Source organism: Diorhabda carinulata, chromosome X (genome assembly GCF_026250575.1).
Source record: "Diorhabda carinulata isolate Delta chromosome X, icDioCari1.1, whole genome shotgun sequence".
In the NCBI taxonomy this organism is placed as follows: domain Eukaryota; kingdom Metazoa; phylum Arthropoda; class Insecta; order Coleoptera; family Chrysomelidae; genus Diorhabda; species Diorhabda carinulata.
The window spans coordinates 26,707,074-26,731,278 of record NC_079472.1 but is presented as its reverse complement, the minus strand read 5'-3'; the positions used below and the strand labels follow the sequence as shown (position 1 = coordinate 26,731,278).

General features: G+C 31.8%; 2 protein-coding genes across 3 annotated transcripts; one reads left to right on the top strand and one right to left on the bottom strand.

Annotated features, from left to right (window-relative positions):
* Positions 1 to 582: 582 nt before the first annotated feature.
* LOC130901947 (putative acyl-CoA-binding protein) lies at positions 583 to 6,069 on the bottom strand. Its single transcript, XM_057813662.1, has 3 exons — positions 5,870 to 6,069; positions 4,210 to 4,324; positions 583 to 815 (listed from the first exon to the last, which is right to left on the bottom strand). Exons 1-3 carry the CDS (start codon positions 5,909 to 5,911, stop codon positions 688 to 690), a joined length of 285 nt encoding a protein of 94 aa, XP_057669645.1. The 5' UTR covers positions 5,912 to 6,069; the 3' UTR covers positions 583 to 687.
* A 4,407-nt stretch (positions 6,070 to 10,476) lies between these two features.
* Positions 10,477 to 22,683, top strand: LOC130901941 (uncharacterized). Of its 2 annotated transcripts, XM_057813653.1 has the most exons (4): positions 10,481 to 10,547; positions 10,627 to 11,500; positions 15,880 to 16,671; positions 22,256 to 22,683. In XM_057813653.1, the coding sequence occupies exons 2-4, from the start codon at positions 10,673 to 10,675 to the stop codon at positions 22,670 to 22,672; spliced, it is 2,037 nt and encodes a 678-aa protein (XP_057669636.1). In that variant the 5' UTR covers positions 10,481 to 10,547; positions 10,627 to 10,672; the 3' UTR covers positions 22,673 to 22,683. The 2 variants fall into 2 exon arrangements, with proteins under 2 accessions (XP_057669635.1, XP_057669636.1); XM_057813652.1 differs by having other exon boundaries at positions 10,477 to 11,500.
* Positions 22,684 to 24,205: the final 1,522 nt, after the last annotated feature.

Here is a 24,205-nt window from a genome sequence, read left to right as displayed (position 1 = left end):
AGTTAGACTCAAAAATAATCACTCTAGAGTGATCGTCACTTTGAAGTAAATTTTAATAATGTGAATTTAATTTTATATTAGTTGTGAAAATCACTTCTTTCGAATAGTAACAACGTAAGGGCAACTTGTATGTGCCACCAACAAGTGACAATTTAGAAGTTACCAAAAAAGTAGCTAATGTTGTCACAACTTTCATTACCATTCTCAAAATCACGTTGCAATTATAATCTGGTGGCACAGTCTCGCGATCGGCGCAATCTTTTACTACTTAAAAATTAAATGCACCTACAAGTGTTCAAATTAAGTCAAAATGATGTTTTCATCAGTCTAATTCACACCATTTATGAATATTGTAAAGTAGCCTTCACAACAAAGTTGTGAAATTCGTGGTATTCAAGTAGCAGCCTCTTCGTTTAAGTTGCGGCATAAGTTACAATACTTCTGATGCTATTTGGATATGATATATTTTAGGAATAGGAATTTGAAGCCGAGATCTAGGGAACATTTTTCCTCTAAAGGGATTTGGGATAGTAATAAAATGAAATACCTTTCACGTAATTGTTGATGGATAAATAATAATGATTTTCATTCAATGCATTTTTATTTATCAACAGAGCATTACATATTTTATGGAAGCAAAAACAAATGTGCGCGAAGTGAATAAATTTAATGTTACTGAGGATTTATTCAAGCATAAGTGACAGCTAAAATCTTCACTTTGGCTATGTACTTTTCTTTTGCTTCGCTTTGCGTAACTCCTTTTTTGGTACTCCAAGCTTCCCACAATCTCTTGCCGTCAGGAGTTGAAGGCATTGCTAAAAGAAAATTTTTGTTTCTTTAAAAGTAAATATTGCGAAAAATACTGTGTGTAGCTTAGGTTCTCTTTTGTTTTTAATCCCTTTTTGAATGTAGACAACTCATTATTCGGGGTGTTTCTGGAATTGATGCAAACCGTTCACCATAAAGAGACTTTTTGTAGAAAATTATCATAAATTGTAATTATTTATTGAAAATACGAACAGGAGATATTATCACACAATCAAACATTTGTTCTATCGTTCTATTTATTGTAGATCATATTACTGGCATAAAGAAAAACTTGAAAAGAGATTAAAAAAAATTTTTTTTCTAGTAGCGTACTGTCAAATAAGCTACTAAGTGATATTCAATCAAAAATTGCAAGCGAATTGATTTTCGATATTTTAGAAGTTACTTTTATTGAATTTTATCGACATGCAATTGATGTATGGCTTGGCTTTTGGTAACTCGTCAGAAGCCAGAAGGTTGTTATCTTAACGTTTTCCGGGCAGAATTATACACGACTCTAGAACTTTTGTAAGGGTTGGTCGCAGCTCATTGGAAACAGATTTGTCTACATAAATTAAGTGAACTAGTTTCCATTATATTTTAGGAAGTGTCCTACCAAAAAAATTGGCGAAGATTCAACAAGGAACGAAAACGAGCTTTAGAGCAAAATGCATTAGGTGCAGTTGATGCGTACGCAAAATGTCACTACAATTTAGCGTATGAACGACAACTATTCATAGCATTTTCTTCATACCTTTCACACCCAGAAAGTGCATGCCATGGAAGTAGAGGATTTTCAGAGGATAAAGGATAAATAACGAGTTTATAATACATTCGTTGGAAAAGTACTGTTTACTGATGAAGCTGGTTTCACACGAGACGGTTTTATTAATTCCTATAATTTATGGACAGATGAAAATCCTTACGGTACAATTCAAACATAGAATCAACATCGATTTTGTGTTAATGTGTCGAAAAGAATAGTGGGTAATAATTTAGGAGGTCCATATTTTTTTGATAAAACATAAATGGTCAGCGATACTTTCTCCAAAATGAATTCCCACCATCCATTTCATGGGATATTCCTCTAAACATTCGCAAAGATATGTGGTTCATGCACGATGGAGCCCCTTACCACTTCCTGAATGATGAAATAAATCATTTTAATAACATTTTTCATAATACAGGTGGATTGGTAGGGAAGGTCGATTCATTTTTTGGGGATATCTTAAAAACTTGGTAAATGTAGCTCTGGTAAACACAAGGAACGAAATTATTGTCTCGTAATCCATTCACTCCCGAATGTTTCGCATCAATTCCCGGAACACTCTGCATACATCCTTGAAAATTTGTTTTTGGTATCGCTGATTAAGACTACAATGAAGTAAGAAACTAGAAACCTCAAAACAAAGTTCCAAATACCCAAGTTCCACTTCCAATTAAGGTTAAGGCAATGAAAAAAAAATTGACAAAGGGCTTTAAAATGCTATTTTGGGAGAAATGATTTCAAATTGATACAGCATTTCTGTGGTTTGAATTGAGATTCTACGCAGAAAACTTCCTCCAGTTTTTAACGAAGATTTGTAGATTTTTTTATCGTTGTAACAACAAATTCCCCATTTAGAGCAACAAAAAATGCTGTGGGCCTAAAAGGCCTGCGTGTAGCACCTCTATATACATCGTTGTAACATATTATTGAGTAAATAAATACTATCGTCAATTAGATTTGTGTTCTTAAATATACGAGTAATCTGTTGAAACTGATAAGTTTCTGATATCGTCTCCATTACATTAATTCAATTACTTTCGCGAATGTACTCCAATAGTAGTGAATGAATATTTTACCGGATTATAATGCGGAAACTTCAATAAAATAATGAAACACTGGTTGATATGTAAGGTGGGTATCTGTCAATTAAAAATGGTGTAAGAAGCAAAATAATACTTTGAAATGCTACGTTAACCCCGGTACTTCTAAATTATTTTTGGGTGAATTCACAAATTTTTTTCAAATTAAAATCTGCATAATGCATATAAATGCTAGAAAAACCAAATAAAATGCTAAATTTGAGTTCTAAAATGTCCCTTTCTGTAACATAATAATCCAAGTATCGTTTGCCACCACATTAAATAAATGGCTTCATTTTGTATAACTTTTTCATATTTTTAATTTTATCATTTATTATTTCCGAATACTATCTTACTTCTGACATAATAAAATACCAGCATAATATATGAGACGATTTAGAACATTATTTATATTTACTTCTTTATTTAAAAAAAACCGAAAGCTTAAAAAATCATTCAGTTAGAATACAGACTAAACAGTATCTATGAATGAAAAAGAACACAACAAAAAACTCCTGGGCACAAGTATGATAAGCCACCCCAAAACGATCATCATGAAACTCTATACATATACTATTAATATTGCAAGAAATCGATTTATCATATCTATTTTATACGGAAATATTTACTTCCGGAGATACCGGAAGTGGCCATTATTTCAGGAAGGCTAACAAATATCAAACCACGGATAACTCTATTCGATAGATCTCATCATGATGATTGACGAATGCACAGAAGAGTTTCTGTAGAAAAAGTATGCAAATGCATTATTTTCACGAAAATCATTAAATAAAATGAAAATTTAGTAATTTTTGTAAGGTTACCTTAGGTTAGGTTAGGTTATCTAGGTTGTGTTAAAGACAACAATAAAGGTAAACAAAAATAATTTTTCTTCAATAAAATATTTTAATTGGACTTAAATCTATAACTTTTACATTTGAAAGTATTTTTTGATTTCTTCTATTAATGAAATGATAGGACTTTTCTTGGTTCAGATTTACGACAATCTCGTCGTCATGTACATTCTATGTTATCCCAATCTTCTGAAGTTACATGCCTATCGCGGAAGAATACTCTCAGAGGTCTCCAGCTGGCCTCAATTCTTTGGGTATGAACCTCGCTATCAGAAACAGTGTAGACTTCATTGCTAAAGCATTGATAGGCTAACCGGCCATCTGTATAAATTATGTTTTCTGGAGTTTTTGATTAGAGATCAAGACCTCATAAGTTCTTTCACTGTCTGAGTAAGCTTCAAATCTAATTAGGCACTGCTGCCATCTACTGATTAAATTTAATTGATTTTTGATCAAAATGATGCATTTGCATACTTTTGCGCTTGCGTCAATCATCACAACTTTTCACACACAGTATCAATAGTATATGTATAGAGTTTCTTGATGATCGTTGTGGGGTGGCTTATCATACTCTTACCAACACCGATAAAACAACAAAATAAATATGTATTTTGTAATCCTGATTAGTTGATTCACATCGCAAAAATCTATATAATTAAAAAAAATTAAAATTAAATTTGAAAATATATGTTCTACTTACGAATATTGACATTTCCAATAGTAGCTTGCTTATAAAGAGAATGTAGTTCCAATAGGTCCTTGTCGGGAGGACGCCTTGAAAACTTTTTCACCTGTTCATACGATGTTTTAAATTTCTGAAAATAATATGAAAAATGTATTCTTTTAGTCCAAACATTAGTCCATATGCTAATACCACAGGATAACCCGTTTTTTTGCACAAAGAAATAGTTTATAAATAATGAATAAATATTTATTCCATTAAGTGCATTCCCCAACTAAATGTTTTGTACCTAAGTAACATCACAAAAAATATATATATTTATCAAATATAGACTAATAGAATACAACACTGTATGTGATGCAATCTAGTTTGAATATTTTTGATTGATTTGTAAATGAACTTATACTATACTATTAAATGTTAATAACAGATCGCAAATATTGCTACCAGAAGAAAACTCCGAGTAGATATAGATGAAATAAACATAACCCAAAGATTACTAATTTATTTTAAACATTAAACTATGAGTCTAAGTTTATTATCGTGCATCTCTTGTAGAGTACTAAACAAACTAAAACAAAAATTTAAACTGCCAACGTTAAATTCTGTGAATATCTAATGGAGATTATAAACATTTTGGAAATTCATCTTGACTTCACTCTTAACTACATTCAAGGGAATAATGATTGTATTTCGTTTTGTCCCTTTTTGTTTTCTATATTACAGTTTGAGTGTAATAGTAGTAATTTGATTAAAATTATTCGTTTAATCACTACATACAAACTATAGATTGTACCATTCAAGTGACGACATGAATTTCATTAATTTTTGCTTACTAATAAAGCATGTTTTCTAGTATTTAAGAGTAATTACATGATGTAAATTGTTAATAAAATATGTTATTTGAGCTGAATCTTTCGTGAGAAATTAAGTTATAAAAAAATTTGGCAACAATGCGGTCACCTGGATTGTTTACATGACATTAAAATCTGCTGATTAATTTCAATGGAAGCAGAGCGATATATCCAAAAATAGTATGTTAACCAAAGACAAATTCAATTATGTTTGCAATGATTTTTAAATATAGAAATTTATAGGAAACAATATATTTGTACTCTCCATTTTTCATAATATTTTTTATAAGTAAATTTTTTATCACTATTCTAAAGAAGATATCTGGCAAAAATAATCAATAATCATAAATCAGTTTCAATTTCTCTATTTCTCTAAATAAACGAAATAGTAATGACAGATTTAGATTACAAATCAAGAATTCTTAAAATACCTACCTGAATATATCATGTTCTTATTGGAAATACTTATCTCCTTAAAATAATAAATCGTGATTAATGAAGTTAGAGGGGTTCTACTTTTTCATTGTGCTAGTCTATAATCGTGTTTTGGATTTTTATTTAACCAAGAGTTTTTGATACAATTGTTTTTTGTTTTTCCTAGCAAAAATATTCTACTATATGGCTTTACTTAATTGTCTATAAATAGATTAAGAAACTACTGGAATTTCGACCACGTGTTAGAGAAAATATTTAAGATAATATATTAGGTACATGGAAACTAATCAACAACACATTTAAAGCAGAAAACATCAACTACATTTCAGTCGAAATCTATTAAATAATGAAACAAATACACAATTTTCACTTTAATATATCATACATACATTTTCCATCTCATTCTGGTGGTATATATTTAGAAATAACATTTATTACAAAGATAAATTTTCAATTTAAACACGAATAATATTTTCGATTGAAATAGCGTTGTAGTGCTATACACGTAGCTGGTAATCAGTTTCGGTATTTAAAAACGAGAAAATATTGAGCGCTGTCTATTTTGGATCTATTATAAGAATTTTTAATTGTTAGTATTTACTTCCACCCACAATTTTTCAAAGAAGCATGCAGTATGTCGATTGAGTTTTAAACATCAAATCTATAGACCAGTCAAGTGAAGAATGAAATAGATCGTGCCGTACCTTGTTTCCCTTAGTAAAAAGAATGAATCGTTAATGGATTATTGTATTCGACATATTCCACAAAAGTAGGAGATTGAGTGGAAACTGTATATCTTTGGATATTAAAGGAAGAAGTGTGCTAATTGGTTTAGGATGAGATACTCTATTGGTATATTCAAAACTGGCAACACTGTTGTTGCTAGGTGAAATCTTAAAGTTCAATGTTTTTCACAGTACCGTATTCACAACGTTTTAATGTTTGCGAAATATTTGTTTAAATAGTAATCACTCTTCCCAAAGATGTCAATTGGGCATTAGAATTACATCAGAATTTGATGTTAAGATCAGTTATAAACAACATCTATATCAAATTAAGTTATTGAGGGTAATGTTAAATGATTGTGTTCATGATCCACCTCTGCCTGTTAAGAAGTTCTTGCAAATACTGCTATAGGTGGAATTATATTATATTATACTACCATCTGCCGTGGTAGTATCGGTAAAACAGAGTCACGTTAGCAACCTTTCTTCTATACTTGAAGCCAGTGTTTCCCAATCTTTTTTGTGCCCAACCTCTTCTAATATTCTAATGTCCTCCTATGTAACATATACATAATTTGTTATATAAGAAAATTGCATTGTTCTATAACGAAACTTATATAATAAGTAATAAGGAAGAAAACACTAGGAAATTGTTAACGGAACACAGTAATTAAATTTTCAAAACATAAAGAAAAATTGAAATTCAAAGTTCAATGAAGATTTAAATTAAAAGCAGAATTTTCCTTCGCTCATTCAATTCCGTAAAAAATCATAACATTAACTTAAAATTTTTTAAAATTTACGAATAAATACATGCGTGGCTGTGAAGAAAAGAAATACTTCTCAGAGTCAGTCGGTCGGTCGGCTGACACGTGACGTTTGAGACTGATCTTGGCTTACAACGCCACCTCTTTTACTCAACTGCCTCCAAGTCGAGTGGTGCCCCTGCGAGCTTTTTTTTGTTAGGCATCATCGGGTCACAGATACTTTACTCAGCTTATTTTCTTAAGCTCTTTGAATTAGATGAAAACAACTGCGTTGTTTGCGAGGTTTTAAAGCGTCCGGGGGGTTCACGCGGAGCGCGCCGTATGCGCCAGGAGGTTCACTTGACGACGGCTAGAACCTAGTTGATATTCTTTTTTTCTTTCAATTAGACACCGAAATCTAGTATTGAATTTGAATGACCCAGAGTAAAAAGGTTAAACTCTTGTCGAGTCTATTGTCTATTTTCGAATTTTATAACCAAATTACCTCCCTGTGAAGCGCAGTTCTGAGCTGTGAGAAGTTTCTGATCAAGTCTGGATCGCCTATAAATCTAATTGCTCTCTTCTGTATTGAGTCAAGTATCCTCAGGGTATGCTTGGGGGTTGAGCTCCCAATGTACGAGCAGCACTCAAAAGATGGATGAATCTGGGCCTTGTAGAGTATAAGAAGCTGTTGCGTTTTTGGGTGTTAAAGAGGGCTCTAAGTTTCTGTGAAGCTGCTTTAGCTAATTCAGCCACGTGTCTATTCTAGGACATATTACTCCCAACTTCAACACCCAAAAAGCGAATTTGTGATGATAGTGATATTTTATGTCTAGACAAGACCAAATCCTCAGCTGCAGTGCCAGCCTAATTTGTAAATACAGCAGCTTGTGGCTTTGATGCATTGAACTCAATCAGATTGCTTCCACCTTATTCTGAGGTGTGTCAATCGATAGCGACCTGGATGGATCGGTTTTTCAGAAAGCTACTAAGTCAGTCGATTTATTTAGAACGTTGGTATGCTCAACCCTGTCAAAAGCCTTTGATATGTCCAATGCGATTGATCTGGATTCCCCATATTTCTCTATAGCTTCAGTATATACGCTGATGACATAGGCCAGGAGATCCCCGGTGGATCTATGATTACGAAAACCGTATTTATGGTCACCAATGATGTTAATAGGCTAGTTAGATTCCCATCGGTATTAAATAAATATAAATAAAAATGATTTTTCATCTTTAATATCACCCGGATTACCTACCTACAATAAATAACTAGGGGATATCTATTAAGTACAAAGTTATCTTACAAGTGCGTCCCGCCGTTTTTTAACTTTCTAGCCCCTGTCTGCCAAAAGGCTGCAGATCCTTTATTCAGTATGTTTTGTTAGAAATGATTTGGAACTTTTTTCTAAGAACTTCTAGAATATTCTTCTTAAAACGTAAAAAAAATTTCAATATCAATATGTCTATATATTGCTATATTTTTTCCAAAGAACTGTGGTGATGATGATTTTTTAACAAATATGAATTTATGTAAGAGACCAATAAAGTTCTATGTAGCTATATGTATATCCTATTTTATTCAATGTGCTTTTAAATGCTAAAACTATTTAAATAAATTGATAATATATTTCGAAAAAACTTGGGACGTCATTTAAACAGGTGGGTCACAGATATTTTTTAATGACTGAAGATAGCCTATTTATTACACGAAAAAAATGTGGATCTCTATTCACTGAATTTCCAATTGAAATATAAGGAAACATATTAATCTGGAGCAATTAGGGACAGAAATTGATTAGGGCAGTAGAAACTAGAACAATATCATCTAATAGATTCCATGTACACCCCTTTGAGTACAAAGTTATGGGTCTTTTTGAAGTAGTACTACAGTTTACTACACAGCAAAAAGCAGGAATCTTTTGACTCCTGAGTATGTTTTCAAAATATCTGAAAAAGGGTATTTTACTCTACAAAGAGGTTTAGTGGTAATCGTCTTCTTAACCATGCAAAAAATTATATATAATAAGTTTGAAGTTAATTGGTATTAAAATTTAAGTTGAGCTAGATTGGAATAGCAATGTGATAGGTAATTTTAGAATAAAGTTAGTATAAAATCACGTTTGGTATCACATGGATGAATTTAACCAACTACAAGACTAATAATTAATAATTGTTATTTGTTATCTGATTTGTTGTTTATATCCAGCTTAAGTGAAATAAGAATTCACTGGAAAAGGGAAGGTGTATTATGGATTTTTAAAGTTACAGGTTTTCCATATCACATGTGTTTGAATCAAACGAACTAAATAGAGTTACGTCGTTAAAACTGAAAATAATGAAATCTTAAAACCTACAAATAACTCCAAAAAGCAGATATATCTGCTCACAGAAGCGTACGGCGCAGACAATTGATTACACTATGGTGGCCTTTATTGAATGAGCATCAGCTCATTTTAACAATTCGTTAGATTTCGTAGTTCATAAGTTTGTTCTAGTTCAGGAATTGTACACGAAAGCGTTCTTTGTAGTAAAACCAGAGCTAGCGTCTCTATTCTTAGTAGCAGTTCAAGCGAACTTGTTTACCCAGTTCACTGTACTGCTTGCACCGGGTCTAGGAGTCAGTTCAGCCAGTGCAGTACAAGGCAGTGCAATAAGTGTAATCTGGAAGCGGTGGCACTACATCTTCGTCATCAAAGGAATGTAAAATATCAAAAAGTACTAAATCGTTTTCCATTATTGTTAATATTATAAAGCCCGAATCACATGAAATAACCTCAAATACAACAACCAACAAAAGCTCCATTGCTATCTGCACTACTTTGCACTATATCGTTCTTTGTATCCGATCGAATTAATTCTATACACTCATGAGCTGGCCTTCACTGGTCCATTTCAGTACAGTTCCAGTGCGGCCACCAAGAATAAACCTCATTAATAAATAAACACCATATATATGTAATACTCATATATGGACAGTTGGTATGGGAAAAAACATCCCTATGTTACGGTACCGACAATATTCATTTTCTCTCTCGTTAGAGACATTTTATGTACACTGCGCATGCTTGAGAATGCCCTGAACCGAGCTGGAGCCTCGGAGGATAGTAAAATCGTTGCCATTCTGTCTTCCTCAGTTGGACCAGCTTCCAATTGTAGGAACTGACCATATAGAAGTATTACATATATGATTAACACAATTTGGCACCGTTATGATGCATTTTGCATGCGCCTATTATCCATCTCCCAATCATAATGCCGACATAGCGGTTACAAAGTGAGATAACTAAGCGCCAGTGAAATTAATCACTTCCGCTACCTTCGTTTCAAGTACAATATGTAATATCGTATAATATATGTATATCGAATAAGAGTGGCATTATATCAGCGTTGAGATAAAGGAGGGACCAAATATTATTCACGCTCTGGACAACCTTTCACTTTATCAACTTTTCTCCCATATAAAATATTTCTTTCTGAACATACCCTATGGGTATATTGTGCCTCTACACTCCTTAGTTTATCTATTGTTGAATTTTATACTTTCAAGAAATGAATTTTGTCATTTGTCGTTCATTAAACCGCAATTCGAAGTAAATGGTTTTCAAATTTTTAGCACAATAATTTGAAAATAATATTGTATATCATCTCATCTTTATTTCTTGATTACAGAGAATATCATCAGTATTGAGATTCTTTTGAAATAAAAGAAACATTTATGCAAGAAGAAGAGCAAGACACATTTTTTGGGTGTTATAAATGCCCAAATAAAGTATTTAGTAATGCAAGGTCCCTAGAAGTACATAAATTGAAACATGAAAATCCTGAATTTACTGAAAAGAACATAATTGAAAAACTACCTGTTATACCAAAATTTGTACAGCTCACATCATATCCTGATATATTAAAGAGAGACAATGTGTTAAGTGGCGTAAGAAAACAAAATAAGCCAAAAGAAATTCCTTCAACCCTACCAGAAATTATACAGAAATTATTAGAAAAAAAAATAGTTAACATTCATTGGTGCTGTAAGTTCTGTGATCTTGACAAGTTTCCCACTGTACATAAAGCAAAGATACATGTAGATCTGAACCATTCAAATTTGATGGAAGCTGATTTAATTAAACACATTCGAAAATGCAAAAATAAAAAAGTAGTTAATAAATGGATTTGCAGAGTATGTGGCTCATCTACTTATAATGAGAAAAAAGTTTCACGCTGTTATAAAAAACATAGTGATTTATTTGATAATACAAATCCACTGATAAAATCTAAGAGGCTATTTATATCCTTGATATTAAAAAAATACCATTGCTTGCTTTGTAAAATAGATGTTCAAAAACCCAAATCTGTTCGTAACCATATGTCTCAAAAACATGTTAATATTTTTAGAGAATACTTTTGGTGTCCCAAGGGATTCCCATTTACTGAAAGTCAGAGTGAATATACTGATGGTGACAATATTATAGTTAAAAATTTATTGAGTAAAATGGGGATTACAATTTTCAGCAGAACATCAGGTTTACAGAGATATAAGTTGAAGCAGGTAAATGAATATATTATATCATAACCAAACCTAATAATTTTGTTTTACTATTAGTGTGTAATAGATTAATGAAGTATTTCACCTTCTTTGCCCTATAATTTAAATGATTAAAAAGTTCCATATTTCAAAATCACAAAAAAATGGTTCAGTTGTATATTCAATTTTGTATGGGTTAATTATTTCAAATATTAAAATTCGATATGCTGTTTGCATTAGTGATTTAAATAGTACATCAAAAACAATGTTGGTTTTCACATTAACGCAGCCAGGATTTTGAAATGGGAGAATTTACTAGATATTTTCAGTACCTTCCTCCTGTTAGTATCGGTATCATATTGATGACAGATAGTAATGGGGTTTGGTATGGAATTGCGGAAACATCTAGAGACAGCTATACAAATGTGATTTTTTGTGAATTATCATGTACTTAGATCTTATCAAATTCATAAATACAATCATTTTTAAAATCAGTGTTCTGAGCACACAAATGCTGAAAAATAAAAATGTCTGAAAATAAAAATTGTAATGAACTTTTAATAACACAGTATATATATACATTTGATTAACTAATTCAAATAATAAATGAAGTGAAAACATGATCATCAACAAGTAATGGAGAAGTGAATCCCCTTTATGTTCAAGACATGGATGCTTATCAAAAAACATTATAGAAGGCCATGTTAACTCGTTTACATAATTCATATCCAATAAATATGAAATAATTGGATAATGTTAGAGTTGAAAAATTAGACAACAAATTAGAAATTGGTAGGAAGATTACTCAGAAGAATGAAAATCCTATACAAATGTAATAGCATTTTGTAAAAGGAATTATCCATGTCACTTCTTTAACTTTTAAAAATCGAAACATTCATATTAATCCACTGAAAATTTCCTATAATATCAATATCTATAGTTGCGTACTAATTTTTGTTTTCTTTTACTTTTATATTGAAAAATTAACATTTGCTTGGTTATAAATAGGTGTAAGTGTAGTAGTCGCGTCAATGAATACATAAAACAGGCAATCTTTGGAAGTCCTCAATAACAGCTACGATTTTGATGTTTTTTTTTTTAATTTTGTTTTTTTATATTCTGTAAAATCAGAAACCTCTTGGAGTGGGGACAGAACTATTTATCTTGTTTAAAAAATATCTGTGATATTTGCACAAAAAAATTTCTACTACACAATATCCATTAAAAACTTTGTAAATATATTAAGGAATGTTATAAACAATTACCTATAAGTTTGTTCTGTGTAGTAATGACATGGAATTAATTTGTGGACCAAAATATAAATTTTTTATTGACCATAGAAAATTCATTATTTTATACACAAAAAAGTACATTTTATTTTCATTCATTTCCACTGCAAACTATGCAGGCTGGTGAGCAATGAAGACCACTTTTTCTGCAGCCACACGCTGAACCGCATCCTGTTTTGCAAGAGCAAAATATCAATTTTAAAACGTTGTCAGGTGCTGCTGGTTGTGTCATTTTGATTGGTTTTTCTTTTCCCCAACCCCATTCTTCATGTGGTATCGATGAATTATTTTTCCATTGCTGAACTTGTAAGTAGACTCTTTTAATATGTTGTTTTGCTGCATCTTCTGTCAGAAGTAAGGAATTAAGTTGTACATTTTTATTTTTGAAGCTAATACTATGAAACGTTTATATCGCAGTTCATTCAAGCATTTGGCAGTTTTAGCAGCATACATTGTTAGAATACAATCAATACCATCATTAAAAAGCACTTCTTCATTTTATTCTTCAACCATAAAATTTTCAGCTGCTGCATGTAATTTTTGATCATCATCAAAAACTTTAACAAAACTAATTTTTCCTTTGTTATAGAAAGCGGGTGTAGTATCACATCCAGTGAATGCATGAATAAAAAACAGATGGTTTTTTTTAACATTTGGATATTTCTCTAATATTATTTTTGTTGAGTAAACTCGTTGCAAGATATTATTTTTTATTGGTTTAAAAAAAAACATTTCTTTATCATCAGGTGCTAAAGCCATCAATAAAACTAACACATCAATATCTTCAGCTACAACAACTACTTGAGAAGAGAGGAACAATATATGGCAGATTGCACAATTAATTGATCAGCATCACTTTTGGCTTGACTCCACTCAATATTTTTTTCGCCTAGTTTTTTGCAGATAAGATTAATAAACCTATTTTTATTTTTGCTATTATCTAAAAGTTTCTCTTTTGTTGTGTTTAAATCCATGTCTTCCTCAAATAAAAAATCAATGGAAGTATTGCCGATATATCTACGATTTCTTTCAAATATTTTAGTTCCATCATTACTATATCCATAAAATACAACTTTAACATTAGTCCCATATATATGTAAATATCTAATATACTGTTGACAAATATCTGCAAATTTTTTATTTTTTTTTTCCATTTTAATCTATGAAGTAGCATACCACCATCAATAATATAGAAAAATTTAGTAACATCACTAACATCCGTTTGGCATTGTACAAAGGCATCATATTATTTTGATTTGGTCGTTTTCCTCATTCCAGCGTTATCAAACAGTGAAAGAGGATAGGGAGCCAGCTCCCTAGTCAAACATCTGCTTTCAGACCTTGAATTCTTTCATCAGGTAGGGACTACCTAAACAACAAAAAGGTTAATTTCTATTGTACGAATAGTACCTATACCTCACAAAACTTGACATGACTTGGCATATATATTAGTGAAAAAAAAGGAACATCGAAAATAATATTAAGAAAAATATACTAAAGAGGTCCTTGTCCACATATGTGTAAGTAAAAAGAAGTATTTGTAGCGTATGCAGGTAACACATAAATGTTTTTTTTTTATTTTAATATTAAATTATTGTTAAAAACTTTTTTGTAACAACTATTTGTCACGATAAGATTAATATATGGAGATTTTTTTACAAAAAAGTAAAGACCAAACTGAATTTTTTATATAAATGTCGTTGATATTGTTTAAACAATATAAATAGTTCCGTCCCCGCTCTAAGAGGTTTCTGATTTTAAATAATATAGAAAAACAAAATTTAAAAAAAACATTCATCAAAATCGGAGCTGCTCTTGAGGACTTCCGAAGCAAAGCTTCATTGACGCGACTATAGGTATTATAACACACCATTCAATAAGTCGTGTGACTAAGAAAAACACATTTTTTGCCGCCAAAAATAGATTCTATTCATCAATGTAATGTCCTTCAAGAGCAATACAATCATTCCAACGTATCTCTAACTTTTCGATGCCGTGCTTGTAGAAGGATATGTCTTTTGCCTCTTCATTTGAGGTTAATTTCTTACCGAGCAAGCATTTTTTTGAGATCAGCGAATAGCCAGTAGTCACTGGTGGCCAGATCTTCACTATACGGTGGATGAGGAAGCAGTTCGAAATATTATTCGTTCAACTTAACCATATTTGCCATCGATTGAATCTGTGCATTGTCTTGGTGAAACAGTGGTTTTCTCTTCGACATAAGGCACTTTGATTTTTGCATTCAAACGATCCAACAACTCTATATAGTACTTGCTATTGATCGTCTCTCCTTTTTGGAGATAGTCGACGAAAAATATTCCATGCGCATCCCAAAATACTGAAGCCATAACCTTCCCAACTGACTTAGTGCCTTTCGACGCTTCGGACGTGGTTCACCGGCTGCAGTCCAATCAGATGATGATCGTTTTGATTTTGGCGTAAAGTGATGAATCCATATTTCATCCATTGTCACACATCAACTCGTTGTTGTTTTTGATCGACTGAGTGAATGCAGCACTTACTTTGAAAAGAGCTTTCTCATGCTCAAATTGTCATGCATAATTATAAACACAATGCCTTCTGATATCTTTACGTCTTCAGATATCTCACGCAATTTCAATTTACGATTATATATAACGAATTTGTGAACTTTTTTGATGTTTTCTGGAGTAACTACCTCAATTGGATAACCAGAACGTTGACCATCAGCGGTGTCTGCACGACCATATTTAAATTAAGAAAACCAATGAGAAATGGTTCTTTTGTTTGGAGCAGAGTCCAGATAACACTTTTGAAGCCATTGCTGCGCTTGTACAATATTTTTTTGTATCAAGAAGCAATGATAAATTAACACACGAAATTGTTTTGATTCCATTATTTTGAAAATAACAAAAGTAACTTCACTTAAATGGCTATCACTTTTTTCTGACTAATTGAAATGTCATGAAATTTTAAACATAGTCTTTTGAAAGTTGGAATTTCCTTAATGTCATATGGATTTGACAATACCAGCGTCATCTGTGTCTCAGTCATATAACTTATTGAGTGGTGTTATATATTTATAAAAGTAAAAATTGATATAGAGAATATATTTGATATTTAATTTGATTTTAGCTACCAAAGGTGGTGCATAATTGTGCTCTATGTCCACATACAATTATCTTTCTTGAAGATCAGATACCTTATCACATGTGGTCAAAACATGGTCTTAAAGAAAACTATTATAAATTGGTAACTTCTATTCCCACAAGTATAATAATGGATTTTTCAAGTACTGAAACCAATATTTTCAACTGTCCCTGTCAGTACACAACTTTTAGTAGGGAAATACTGTCATTGCCAGTAATAAACATGTCATTCAAAAATAATCCTGCAGCTGACAAAGTTAATGAAGAAACTAAGTTAATGTGGATCTATAAATCTCAGTTTGTTTACCACAACAAATATAAATTAATAATAAGTTCAAAATGCAAAGAAAAGGTTAAAAGAGTTCCCCAACATTATGTTTATGAAACAATATCACAGGAAAACAGTAACCCTATTTTAATAATCGACGACAATATAGCAAAAGACGATAAAAAAGTTACTGAAATTAACAATCCCAATGAATTTTCTGCTCCTCCCCCAACTAATAATGAGATTACTGATGAGATATTCATTCCAAATAATGAAACAGTTGAAGATTGTAACGTTCGCGAAGATAGTATGGACATATTTAAATTATCGGGAGATGTGGATAGCAGTCAAGTACATATTGATGATGAGGATAAAATAGAGATATCTTTTGATGATATAAAGAGTATTAATGAAAGTTTGAAAAATGATTTACTGCATATGAAAAATTTCATAAAGAAGGCTGGTGTCTCCGATGAAAAGTCAATTATGAAGTCACGAATAGTGCACAAGGTAATATTATTTTATAATGTTGCAAATTTAACCCATTACGTACCGGTGTCATGAAAATAGGACAGCTAATTTAGATTTTTTTTAAACCTTATATGTAAAAACAAAAACTGACTACTGTAGTATTATAGTTCTTCCAATATCATGTAGAAGACAGTTATGCGAGGAAAAATCAATATTTCATAATTACGCACGGCACCCATACCAAACTAAGAAATGAAAAATAACGTTTACTCCCCGTTTAGAATGCGGCAAACATCTAACAAACCGCTTAGTCCACGTGGACTCATCATTTCCATTGTTTACCAAAGAAAACATCGAATATTAAACATAAAATGCATTTATATTGATCGTTGCTGTCGGACAATGAAATTGCTCAGTGTAGTGAAAATAAAGACAGGTAGGAATTTAATAATGAAGATTTAGATAAACAAACACGGCAAGTTATTTTAAATATATTCGAATATTTAAAAACGTAAAATATTCAGCAATCTGATAATGCAGTCATAATAAGAATTGCTGAATTAACTAAAGTGAATAAATTTTCCATTTATCGTGTAGTCACGAAAGGAATTGCTATGGAACATTCACAGAACCGAAAAACTAAAATCAGTTGACAAAGTTACTCAAAATTTTATAAACAGGACAATTTATAGTTTATATAAGGAGAACAGGGCAGCGACATTAGAAGTAATAAAGCAAAAGGTAGCAAATAATCCAGAATACAATTATACCAGTTTAGAAACATTGGGTCAAGTTTTGTCAGCATGTGGTTTTAAACACAAAAAACAATAAACGGAAGGCAATAACCGAATAGAATAGTTCGATGGCGACAAGATTATTTGCGTCAGATAAAAGACTTCGGAAGTTCTAATAGACACATCATTTATCTAGATGAAACATGATTTGACAGTCAAGATGTAGTAGAAAAATATCTGCCAAAAAAATTAAAAACTGTGCAACTGATTATCATGAAGATATGACAGTAGAATTATTTGAAGTGATTTAATGAACAGCTATTACCTAACATTCCTCCACAGTCAGTAATTGTTATGGACAACGCATCCTAACACTCGCGGCAAGAAACCAAATAGTAGTAACAAAGCTCAAATTTTAGCATTTATGTCTGTCAGCGATCGTAAAAAAGGCCCAACAAACAAACAATTGTTTACTGTTAGTAAAGGTCTAAAGTTATTATATTGACAAGTTGTGCAAAGAACAGGGTCATATTCTTCTCAGACTACTTACTATTGCATATTTAACCCTATAGAGTTAATGTGGGCAAATTTAAAATCAGAATTAGGAAAATGTAATCAGAATTACGAAAATGTAATCAGTATCCAGAACTGAGTAAAGAGGTTGTAGAATTCGTAAAGAAAGTTCAGCAGACCGCCAAGAGCTTTGGAAACACTGTGTTTAACATGTTATCAAAGAAAATGATGAGTATGTGGTATCACTCTCTTTACAACCCATCATATTTCAATCAAATAATAACTCTAGTTGAGACGATTCTGACTATCATTATTATTTATAATATATCAATTTGGAATTGAAATTTTTTTTTGTTTTATATGCAACGAATTTGATTTCTTCTATGGTTTTTGCTTTGAAATTTCGATTTCCAGAAAAAATAAAATGAATGGGGTACAAAAAGGGCTCAGTTCACGTCTGGTACCCTGTTTAAACCAAACGTCCTTACATGCAGGTACATTTTACTCCTCTATTTACGTTTTATAATTTAATATTCAGTTGCAACAAGTTAACGAGGTATAATAATGATTTTTTTTTAAGTTCCAAGTAGGAACTGTATCTGTATAAATAACGTCGTATAATGACGTCCAATTTATAATGATTCGATTGCCTTTTAACGCACACTTTCTCGCATAAGATGTATAATATATAAAATGAGGTATCTACGTCTATGGTAGATCGAACAGAATTGTCGGCAAGGGTTTTTATATTAATTTTTATAATCTACAATTGATATTAGAAGAACTATAACATATTATTGTGTCTAGTGTGAAAATAACTCTCTTATATAAATCTAGATGTCATATATTTAGGACACTGGGATCCTCATCGAAATTTATTCAAGCGTTTGCGTGACTCATTTCGTGAGCTATATCCCAATTTGCTGGTTATGTTTCATTTGTCAGGCGGTTATCATTTAATTTCTTAAGATCATTTCAAATCATAAAATATAGGGTTCTTTATGATCTACGTTATGACGTAAATAATGGCGACAAAGAAATTTTTGAGTATTGCCCATCTACGATGTGTTACAACTTGACGTTTGATCACAGAACACAGTTGATTTAAAAATTATCGCTACCGCTACTTAGCACAAATTAAAAGCGCTCCAAAACATGGCCTCCGTTCCAGAACGTGTTGAGTTTATAGCATATGTGTCTCACCGAACAATTCCGCTAGGGTTGTACAGCAGCTGCACAACGGTTTCGTCCGGTGAATGCGCATAGATTCGGTAGATGTGGTTGTAGTTCCATCAGAACCTTATTCTTTGATGAAGGCAACGATGATATTCTAGATCTGGTGAATGCAAATGATATTCCTGGTACTTTGGAAGTGCACCTACATGCTTAAGAGGCGGATGAAGCTGAAACTGGGATAACTGAAAACCACATATTGGAAAAAGAAGCTGATGAAGGGGTTTTAGTTAGTACTAGTGCGGGTAGAAGAAAACTCACAATGTTGCATCAAGATAACAAAAATCCTGTTTATAAAAAAGTATTACAAACTATTTAATTAGAAGTTATATGAGGAATTTTCTGAGTTTACACAGATTCAACTATTCGACTGTACGACAATTTTTTTAACTCCGGATCATTCGCTATGCAAAAGTATGAAGAATAACTTTTTATATTGAAATTAACGATATCAAAAGTTTTATTGGAATATTGTTATTATCTGGGTACCATACTCTGTCTTCTGAGAAATTATATTGGTCAACTGATTAAGATCTAGGCTTACCAAAACTACTTGAAGATGAACTCAGTATTACATTTCGCCAATAACGATCAGGTAGGCTTTGAAGATAAATGTTTCCAAGTATTCCAAAAGATCAACGAAACCTTTCAACAGTGAACAGTTTCTTCCTGAAATCTCTTCATTGATGAAATAATTGTTAAATATTATGGCCGTAGTAAATCGAAACAATTCATACGTAGTAAAACCATTAGATTTGGCGAAGTTGTAATTTTTGGAACTGTTTGCGATAAACATACTGAATACACTGTTTACACCACCACTACATCAACACTCACAATTACACTCAGAGCCTGAAGGTGAAGTTTACCTTTACCTCTCTTAGAATGTGTCGCAGTACCTCAGGATCATGTAGTGTACTTTGATAATTTTTTTACCAATCGAGACCTGCTAATACATTTAAAAAAATTGAGGTTTAGGGCCATTGGTATAATACGCGAGAACTGTACAGAAAAGTGTTCACTAAATTTATCAAAAAAAGAAGCACGCGGTTGTTACGATTATAGATTTGACAATCAAGGCGAGGTTTTGCTTGCAAAATGTAATGACGATAAATACGAACCACGACGATATTGAGCCACTGGGACAAGCTAGTCGTTCCGAGAGAAAAAATGCTATTGTCCAATAGGTATTAATTCCTATAATAGATATGGCTGTCACCAATGCGTGGATATTATATAGAACTTTACATGGAGCACAATCAATACGTTGTTTGGACTTCAGAAGAGTAGTTGCTGTGCCATATTTGAAACTCAATTGCGATGGTACAAAACGGACAACGCATGCTGCAGGGGTAGTTCCCGACATTAGGAACGAGGAAATATATCACTGGATTCGACGCAGAAGTAATCAGAGAAGGTACCTATATAGAGAATGCCAGAAAAAGCCTTTGACTTTCTGATCTAAATGTGATGTTATGTTGTGCGTTTCGCGGTCCCGGTCCTATATATAAGACATTTGAAGAAATATTAGAAAAATAATTTAATTTTTTATTTAGAACTCTACGTTCACGGTTAATAAACAATTTTCAAATGAAAATTGGTTTTAATATGTCATTATTTTTTATACCGGTACCTAATGGGATAATATACTTTTTTTGGAAAACTATTTTAATTCGATTTAGGATTTTTTCTTCTTTTTTTTAACTCAAATATCTCTGTATCATGGAATTTAACAATTAATATTTAACATAGTTCCAATTATTCTGTTGACATATTGTATGTATGTATAAATATATAAACCTGCTCCAAAATAATATCGTGCCAACTTAATCAAAAGTATTGAACAATGGTTGCTACTTAAATTTTGAGATAAACAAATAACAACAAATATTTTTATAAGTGCATATAGCTTTATTGTTTTTTTTCATTTCGATTGAAGTACCTCCAAAACATGTGATTTGAACCTCAGATGGACAAAAACGTTGGCTTGGAAATTTATTTTTTATTTGCGGGAACAAGAAGAAATTATTGGGTACCAAACAAGGAATGTACGGCGGATGAACCATTAATTCTATGTTTTGAATGTCCAAAAACGTTTTTGTTTGAACTGATGTCCGAGAACTCTCATTGTCAAGGAGGATTCGTCTTTTGCGATTGGTTTTCTCTGATTCTTTCGAATACGTTTGGCAAACAAATGCTGGTATATCATTAAGAATTGACTATTCTACGTTACTCTGATCGAATGTAGGCCTGTTATTCTGAAAAAACAGGCCACTATTTGCACATCGAAATACTTTGGGCAAGAACAACTTTTGTTCTATTTGGCTCGTCTGGAAAGACCCATACAGTCAAGATGTTTTAAGTATCTGTAAACAACTCAAATAACACTCGTGTGACAACACGTTCACTATTAAAAATATCAAACTTTATGAGGGCAATCCAAGATTTGACATATTCACATCAGTGTTGCCATATCTCAAAACTTGAGTAGCAACTCTCGTATACAAAACTAAACCTCTTAATTTCGATAACTTGAAAAGACGAATCACGCTTGCGATTATATCAATTACGCCTAAAAGTTAAGTAGCGATAGAAGACATATCTATACCAGATTAGCATGTTGCCAAGATGATCGTGATGAGCATTTTAAACATCTTCCGACATTGAAATTAATGATTTTTTGTTTTTTACCTTATGAAACAATCATTATTATTATTAGGTTTTTAGTGTAATATAGCGAATATGTGAAATAAAATAATTTTTGTAATACATCTAAAAACATTTAATATATGCGAAACAGATGAAGATACGTGTAGCACATTGTACATGAATATCGTCTAGAATTTTTTCAAGAATCCAAAAAATAAATAATATACAGGGGATTGCATTTAAAATAAGAAAGAAATCAATAGGTCCAAGCGTTTTTCCCAACATGTTCTTATTTATTTATTAACAAATTTGTTCCATTCAGCTGATGCTCTTGAAACAATTAACATCAGATTCATTGAAAATATGTAATGACACAAATGTTATTATTTAATTTTGATATCATGACTGAATAAGTTTGGAACTTTTCTAGTATTTTCTCAATTTGAAAATGCTTGAAAAGTATTTTCAGTTAATTTCGCTATATAATGTTTCAGGTGCCAAAAGAAGTATATAGTTGTTTCTTGTGTCCACATCTAACAATATTTTCATCAGATGATTTGAAATTTCACATGAATAGATCACACAACTTGACAGAAGATTACTCTAAATTGATATCTATAGTTGCAGTAAATTCTGTGATTGAAAATAAATATATGAATAAGGATGAAATTGTATTCATTCTATCATGTTTATGCCAACATGCATCATTTAATAAAGAAGTACTCACAATGCCAGTCATTGATAGAATTTACGAAGAAATTATTGAAACCCCTGAAGGAAATGATATTAATACAGAAACGAAATTGTTGAAAATTTATAATTATCAGTTCAAATGCCACTGTAAGCATAAATTAACAATACTGTCTAATGATGAAGGAAAGAAACAAAAGTTGTACTTTGATTTTGAATAAATGAAAACTCAAATGTAGTTTTATTTGATATATTGCACTAAAACCTTTTTAGATGAACAATTTTTAGGTCCGTAAATGCGTTTAGTTGTGCAACGATGGCAATAAAATCCTTAATGTGTACTCTTTTTAATATATATTCAGAGTTTTCGAATACTCATGTATTCATACCATCGAGGTCTGAAAATATGGTCAAAGTACAATGTACAAATATTGTATAAAAGTATAAAAATATTAAACATTACAATAATCAATCGAGAATTGTAGTGTCTTTGTATAAATTATTGAATTCGTGAAACTCAAAATACATTCGAAACTACACTTAACATAAATATGGAGTTCATTGATTCGTCATCGACTCTGAATTTTTATTCATAATCTAATAGTTACTACGTTTATTTCATATCGTCAACCACGATACTTGACTAGTGGTTCGCTGTTGGAATTGAAGATTGCCCCAGATACCATCTACTGGAGAACCCAACCAAATATCGGCGCTCGCTGGTGTTGTCTTCAGTTTAGTTGAGAGACTCCGAAAGAGAGATTGTTAAGCCGCTCTGAAGAAATGTGAAAACCTTGAAACCTTGGAATTGCGAGCCATTAGCGATGTTGATATCGACAAAAAGGTTGATGAACGTCCCCTTTTTCGGAGAAGGTGTAATCAAATATTCGTCGAAGCATTAGCCAGAAAAGTTATAACACATTTAAAATTGAGTTTTTGAATTTTCGATTTAATCTTCCCGCTACAACGCTCATTACCAATGTGGTGGTGTACCGACGTCAGTACATAGTAAGCTTGTAAACATTTAAGGACATTGTTTAGTGTTGTAATGGTAAATAGTGCCTCAATGTCCTTCAGCAATAAATTAACGAAAAAAGTGATTACAACTTGGATGAGATACAGACACTCCAATTTATATTTGTGAAGATCAGTTTGATGTAAGTGTAAATTGTTTTATTTATTTTTCTAACTATAATAAATATTATGTAACTACAAGGAAACAAAATTACTGACAACCAAAATAGCTTTACTCGGACCGCATCGGACTTTCACTATTTTTGTATTAGGTGGCAAATCCAGATGTCATATTATTTTTGTTTTGCAGGAGAACCATTTTAATGTTAAATAACTCGTCATAAATCATAAGTGAAACTTATTGATATAATTTTGTTTTGCTTCACAAAAACTTTATTGAAATTGCAAGATATGCAAACTGAACACTCTGTGTACACTAACACTCACAATTACACTGTCTGACGCGCGTTTCGATACCCAAATTATTGTTTTCAGAGACTGGAGGTGAACAGTTTATCTTCAATCTCTGAAGACGATAACTTGGTTATCGAAATTCAGTTTCTGAAGACAATAGCTTGGTTCCCGGAACTCGCATCAGACAGTGAGGATGTGAGTGTTGGTGTAGTGATAATTTAAACAGTGTGCTCAGTATGAACTCTGACCTGTCAAGATCCTTCCAACTTTTTGATTTTTCCGCTGTAACGATTGGTCCGACGCGCAATTATATCAGCATTGCCATA